This window comes from Nematolebias whitei, unplaced genomic scaffold (assembly GCF_014905685.2).
Source record: "Nematolebias whitei isolate Nwh7 unplaced genomic scaffold, NemWhi1 Nwh_scaf_1589, whole genome shotgun sequence".
Lineage (NCBI taxonomy): Eukaryota > Metazoa > Chordata > Actinopteri > Cyprinodontiformes > Rivulidae > Nematolebias > Nematolebias whitei.
The window spans coordinates 1-7,388 of record NW_023620134.1 but is presented as its reverse complement, the minus strand read 5'-3'; the positions used below and the strand labels follow the sequence as shown (position 1 = coordinate 7,388).

Sequence of the window (7,388 nt, the reverse complement as noted above, 5' to 3'; positions counted from 1 at the left end):
CCATGATTTCATGAAGAAAAAAAGTGCTATTTGTTGTCATCACTGTATGTTTCTACATAGGCTATACCATACATATAATGATGAAATTAGTTCTCTGCATTTAACCCATCACACGTGAGATACACCAAGCTGAGAAGCAGGCAGCGATGTACACATCTGGAAAGCAGATAAGGACTGGGTGTCTTGCTCAAAGACACCAGGGCATGTGGACTTGGCGTGGAGTTTAACCTTTGACAGGTTCCAAGACAACTGCCCTGCCTCTACCCCCCTCTCAAATTCAAAATATTACACCAGACATAACACCTAAGGGCATCAGGCTAACCCACAGATGACTGAAGTGATACTTGCCAAAGTACAAACAACAACAACAACAAATAAATAATAATAACCAACACTGGTGAACTTACACAGATTTATTACTTTCCCCCATATTGAACCAACATAAAACAGAGTTTAAATTAATGAGACTAGCTCAAATGCATTTTCCCATGAAAGGGTATGAACGCTTTATCTACTCAAACGTGACGGTGAAAAACGTCACTAGAAAATAAGCATTGAAATTGCGCCATCTTGTGGACACTAAGAACTTGCCAATTTTAGAAATCTATTAATCCCTTAAATCACGATTCGCGCACACGTTTGTGCATTTGTCCTATTGTTTTCACACCTTGCGTGTGTGTCTCAACTGTATTTGATGTAAGCCAGTTCAATTGTTTAATAAACCTGTAATAAAACGTTGATTATCTAAATCACTGTTTGCGGAAAGGAAAGGTGGACTCCGCGGCGGATAAGGGGCGGAGCTTCACGCCTGTTCCTCTCTAATCTGCGCGTTATGGGTCGCATGCTTCGCCTCAAACGGGAAGAAAGAGGACAGGTCCCCACCTCTATTGAGGAAGTGAAAAGAAACCATAAAAACGACGCAGGAGTCGGCTTCTTCTCTCTTGGTGTGGACAGCAGCGATGCCTCCGCAGCGAGTGTTCGCCGTGCCAAGGCAGCAGTCTCTGCTCCAACCTGCGGTGCTCAACCCGTTTGTTCAAGACACCAAGCTCACCAAAACTGCCATCATTAAAGTGAGTAACCTGTGTGCTGCATTTTAAAGCAAGACGCCCAGAGAGTTGCACTCCCGTGGGTGTTTCTATACACACGAATAAACCTGCTCACAAGCAGGGAGATAATCTGCAAAGGCTTTGACAATCAGCTTGCAGCCCAACAATTCAAGTCCTTGTGGAGTTTTTTTTTTTTTTTTTTTTTTTTTTAAGAGGAAAAATGTGGATTTTTAGAGTTCTGAATGTTTATTTTCTCTGAGCAGGTCAGGTGTTAGCCAGCTGACTCACAGAGTTGACTGTGGTTGTGTGTTTATGACCTCCCCACCCCATGATCATCTCTCAACACAGTGTGCCCTGTTTGGAATCATCCTGGTGCCTCTTCGGGCCGTCCTCATGTCTTTGGTCCTGATGGTGACATGGCCAGTGTCCGTCATCATAACGTTCAAGCATCCTCTGAAGGGAGCAGTGAAGCCAATGACGGGCTGGAGACGGTAACTATGATACATACACAACCCGATCCCACTTCTCTTTAGATCCCCGTACGTCTAGAGTCCTACCAACAACGAATCTGGATTCTGCCGCCTTGACATCTGTGCTGAAAATAAACCAGATTTGCATGCTGTGTGCTATAGCCACTTGTCACACATTCACACTAGTATGTTGCTGTGAGAAACAGTAAAATTGTGTAACCTAGTACAGTGCCAGGCGACTTTGAAATAAGATTATTTTTGACACAATTGAATCTGGGTTATGCAAGTCAATGAAATGTTTCATAACATTACGTATGCACTAATGCAAAGTGCTGTTCTGCAGGTAAAAAGTTGCACCGTCACACATCTCACAAAGGTATCAATTATGGTACAAATAAATTCTGGACTCCTTCATGAAAGTGTAATGGGAAATACTCTATTTTAAACACAACAGATTACCTAATTTTTGTCATACTTTTGAAGTTAATTAGTTTTTTTGTTTTTTTCCTTGTGCAATCTTGCTGACCGTTAGTGTATCATATATGAAAACCTTAACTGAGAAACATCCATCCATCCATTCATTATCTTTATCTGCTTCTATCTTTTTGGGTCACAGGTGCCTATATCCAGCATTCACAGTGTGAAAGGCAGGGGACACCCTGGACAGGTCGCAAGTCCATCCCAGGGTCACATAGAGATAAACAAGACAACCATTCATACTTTCACCTTGGGCCAATTTAGAGTTACCAATCAGCCTAACATGCATGTTTTTGGGCTGTTGGAGACAACCGAAGTACCTGGAGAAAACTCATGCATGCAAGGAGAAAACATACAAACTCCACCCAGAAAGGTCCCCAGCTACGATTTGATCTGGCGACCTTCTCGCTGAGAAGCAACAGCTCCGCCAACTGAACCACCTATCTGTGAAACAGAGGCCGCAAAATAACTGATTCCGTATTCCGTAAAAAAAAAAAAGGGTTCTGTTTAACCATTAAAATAGAGTTTTACTCAAACAAGGAGAAACAGACAAAGCGGGATTTACAAATGCATAAGACAAGACAGAACAAGGCTGCAGACTCTCAAAACTGACGAGGCTTGAAAAAGTGCCTTCTGCTGAATCATGCAAGATCATATCTAGCCCACAAGCTTAACCTCAGCCCCCTACTGTTCTCAGAAAGGAAATAGCGACAAGTATTAACAGGGACTGAAAACAGGACCCACATTTTACATAAAAGAGGCAACAATATTAGACAACTGCATTAGCTTTATGATGTGGCATGAGCGGAACGTGTCCTGTCATGTGGGTCATAGTTGGACAGCAAGCTCATGCAGTCACTACGAGAAAAAAACACGGAGTGAAAGTATCTGAAGCTCCTTGTGTCATATCGGTTGTATATCATGCTCATTCTACTTTAGGCTTTGTAAGACTAGAAAAACAATGTAGCAAATGTTTGATGTTAGGTTAGAAGTCTGTTTTATCTTACAGCACAGGATTTTAATCTGTACTTTATGCATTTTAAATGAAAGTAATATTTTAGCCACAATGTCATGAGCAAGTGCTGTGTTTTTGCTGTAAAATCAGCCTGACGCTGTGTTAAGCCTCCTGCACAGTGGAGAGAGAACCATGCAGCTTTAAATATTCATGTAATCTTTCAGCAGGTTTTAAAACTTCCACGCCACTGTTGGTTATTTTGCCTTAGCGTTACACGATGCACCACAACTTCTTGCTGTTTAAAAGACTTTTAAGGAAGCAATTGGTTGAAGTTATTTTTTTTTTTTTACGTTTTAGTGCAACACTTCCTAAAACTGTATCACTTCTCTTATTTTCAAACAACCTTTTAATTTTTCCATCTCCAGGTTTATGTGTCAGAGGGTAATGGCCGCCCTTGGGAGGGCGTACTTCTTCTCCATGGGTTTCAGAGTTGTGGTCAAGGGTAAACAGGTCGGCAGCAGCGAGGCCCCCATTCTGGCCGTGGCGCCTCACTCCACCTTTTTTGACGGGATTGTGTGCATCGTAGCCGGCCTCCCGTCCACCGTCTCACGTGTGGAGAACTTGGCTACACCCATCTTCGGCAGTGAGTCGCACTTCAGTTGTTTCAAAACAGGAACGTTGGGGTGTAGATGCAGGATGTGCGTGTTTGAACACATAAGTGTGAAACTACTTTGGGGATGCTAAATGTATTTCTGTCTTCATCTCACAACACATTTCACAACCTTTCAAGTAGCACCGTCGATTGTAGGCAGCTTCTATGATAATGTGCTAAAGAATGGATGACACTATTTACACATCACAATATTTAGAAATACAGTATCTGGGAACAACATGTGTTTCATAGACTCAATAGGTTGACATTTTGTTACATATATAATTGTCTGTGTTTGTATCTCAAGAACTGTGAAATGGATTGAACGAGTTTCTTAGAAAGTAATTATTGGATGCACAATTCCTGCCAAAGCTGATATAGCCTAACAAATACAACATTAACAATTGTAAAAATAACAAATAAATTGGTGTTATACTCAGTGAGCTAACACACTGGGCAAGATCTATATACTTTGTAAATCTTTGACAATGCAAGGTGGTGGATGATTGGCGTTCTTCCAAGGAATGCTTGTTTTTTAATATTAGTATGTAATGGGGAGTGGTGGCGCAGAGGTTAGAGAAGCCGGGCCTGTAATCGGAAAGTCACAGGTTCAATTCCTGGTACCGTCAACATCAAAACGTGGGTGGAAAAGGTGAAACACTCACACCTGCCTCCACCCTCATTTGCCTCACTCTGGGCCCCTGAGCAAGGCCCTTAACACCCACCATCTGCTCCCAAAAACGGGTCTCTCTTGAAAATGAGTTCTCGTGACTCAATGAAACTACTTGCATAAATAAAGGATAAATGAAAATGAAAAAGAAAAAACAAAAACTGCACACAAAAGTTAACTTACAAAACTCTATGCAATTTGTGTTTTGCTCCTAGTCCTATGTGTGTGTGTGTGTTGAGCATTTTAGATTTTTTTTTTTCCCCATTCTTGCAGGGTTTGTGCGCTGTCTCCAGCCTGTGTTGGTTTCAAGACATGATCCAGACTCCAGGAAGAACACAATCCAGGAGATTGATAAAAGAGCCAAGTCAGACGGCCTCTGGCCGCAGGTTAGTCAACACAACAACAGCAGGAACTTCAAGAACCGATACTTTGCAGCACTGATTTGGCCTCAGTGCTTTGAAATAATGTAAAAATGAGTCTTTTATAAGTCAATGTCTTGATATAGCAAAATATAAACACTTCTGACTTAATTTAATTTAAAAGAGGTTTGTCACAGTTATTTGCTGCATATGTAATAATAATAACCACAACAATAATTATAATAGTAAATGAACTGTACTGTAATGTAAAACCTTTCTATCTTATCAAAATACTCAAAAAGTGCTTTACACAACAATCTGTGCCCTCATTTACCCATTCATACAGCACTCTACTAGATCTCTACAAATAATAATCAGTGCTTTATTACATTCATACACTGATGGGACACACATCAGAGGCAATGAGTGGTTCATTGTCTTGCCCAGGGACACTTCAACATGTGACTTCTGGTGGAATCAAACCCCCAACTCTTGCATTGGAGGACGACTGCCCCAACCACTCAGCCACAGCCACTGAGTTATAATAATAATAATAAATTGGGGCTTTGTCCTCAGTAATGAGGCAATTGCTTCGATCTGTAGTGGTCACTTCCGGCGAGCTGATGGACGGCAGCTCCCTCCGGCTTCTCTGCAGTCTTTTATCATCAAACTGACCCGTTTTTTCGAACCGGACTAAAGTTGGTCCCCCTTCCAACCGAATTCGGTGTTCAGTGACTCAGAGAGCCAGACGGGACCGTCCAAAAATATATTTTGGTTCATATTTTGGTCCAGGACCGGCCGCCCCCACCCCACCGGTCACTCTGAGCGCACCCTGCCGGCCAGGTGACCCCTCGAGCTGGGGAGTCATCGCATGAAGCTCCGGTGTTTTTTCTCTCTCTCTCTCTGGACCTCAACGAACTCTCATCTGGACCTTTGTGGTTCTACCTGGTTCCGACAAAAATCGCCGGGTGGTATTTCGCTGGTTTTCTGCTGGACTGGCCCTCGTGGTGTCCATAGGTATGGGGGAAGTGTGCCTGTGACCCTCGAACTGGATCAGTACCGAACCGAGGTGGCCTTTATGTCAGTTCAGAATAAAGGGACGAGACAGCCCCTGGTTTACTCCAGAGCTAGCTGACCTCCTGCACAGGAGAGATCATCTTTGGGCTGCAGAGAGAAAATCTGACTCAAACACTGATTGGTTGAGTTTTCGACAGATGAGGAATAAATGCACAACTGCTGTCAAAGCAGCAAAACACAACTATTTTTTATCTCAGACCTCCAAAAATCTAAATGACCCTAACAGATTCTGGAAAACCATCAAATCTCTTTCAGGCACCCCCCAATCATCTGACCTCCCATCACAACTTCTCGTTAACTCTGTTCCTGTGTCAAATACGCACGAGATCCTGAACTGTTTCAACAAACATTTTGTTGCTTCTACTTCATTATTTGACACAGTTACTAATGGAAAATCAGCCATTTCACTTAATAATCAAACTTCTACAAATCAAATCCCTCCTACAAATCAATCCTCAGTTAATTACACCTTCTCTTTTTCTCTGTTCTCAGTCAGTGAGGTCAATAAACTGTTAAAAGATCTTGATCCTAAAAAATCTGCAGGTCCAGATGAACTTCCACCTTATTTCTTAAGGCTGGCTGCTCATATCATCACAGTCCCTGTGACCCACATCTTCAATCTCTCCATAAGACAAAACTCCATCCCAGACACTTGGAAAACAGCCTTTGTTCTTCCTTTGCTGAAGGGAGGAGACCCCACCTCACTGAACAACTATCGACCAATCTCTAAACTCTGTATTTTAACCAAGGTTCTAGAAAAAACTGATAAACTCTCAAATCAAAAATTACCTGGACTCATTTAACATCTTACCTCCACATCAATCTGGTTTCAGGAAACAACACAGCACAACCACTGCTTCACTGAAGGTTCTTAATGATGTTGTTGAAGCACTGGATGCTAAGGATTATTGTGCTGAACTTTTCTTAGACCTGTCTAAAGCTTTTGACACTGTGGATCATAACATCTTGTGTCATAAACTCTCAGAAATCGGTTTCTCAGATCACACCATTGGTTGGTTCTCTAACTATCTTTCAGACCAGGCAATGTGTTCAACATAATGGTACTTCCTCCAGTTATTTAACAGTCAACAATGGTGTACCACAAGGCTCAGTCTTAGGACCCACCCTCTTTACAATCTACATACAAAATGTATTGTAGGTAAAAACATCCCTAATGCATCCATACATGTCTATGCTGATGACACAGTTGTTTATTGTCGAGCTAAAACTGTTGCTAAGGCTTTCCAGCTTTTGAAATCTGCATTCAACAACATCCAGACAGATTTGTTCCGCCTCAAACTTGTTCTAAATGCCGACAAAACCAAAGGGATGCTTTTTTCAAATATGAAGTTGGTCTCAGCAGTTCTTCCTCTGATTTTATCCTCAAATGGTGTCCCCATTGAGTTTGTTGATTCCAATAAATATTTGGGTATCTTGGTCGACTCACATCTCTCTTTTAAGCTCCATGTGGAAAACTTGGTAAAGAAACTGAAAGTTAAACTGGGTTTCTTTTTCAGAAACAGATCCTGTCTAACCCTGAATGCTAGAAAACATCTTGTATCTGTGACTTTCCTTCCCTCCATTGATTACGGTGACATTATTTACATGAACGCTCCTACAAGAACCCTGCAGATGTTGGATGCTGTCTATCATGGTGCACTAAGATTCATAACTGGTTGTGA

At 41.9% G+C, this 7,388-nt stretch overlaps 1 protein-coding gene across 1 annotated transcript; it reads left to right on the top strand.

Moving 5' to 3' along the window:
- Nucleotides 1-959: 959 nt before the first annotated feature.
- LOC119429487 (lysophosphatidylcholine acyltransferase 2-like) lies at nt 960-4,656 on the top strand (the record flags this gene model as incomplete). The annotated part of the gene is made up of 4 exons (XM_037697102.1): nt 960-1,070; nt 1,395-1,537; nt 3,374-3,591; nt 4,544-4,656. Coding segments are annotated over exons 1-4 (585 nt in total), but the record flags the coding sequence as incomplete, so codon positions are not given.
- Nucleotides 4,657-7,388: the final 2,732 nt, after the last annotated feature.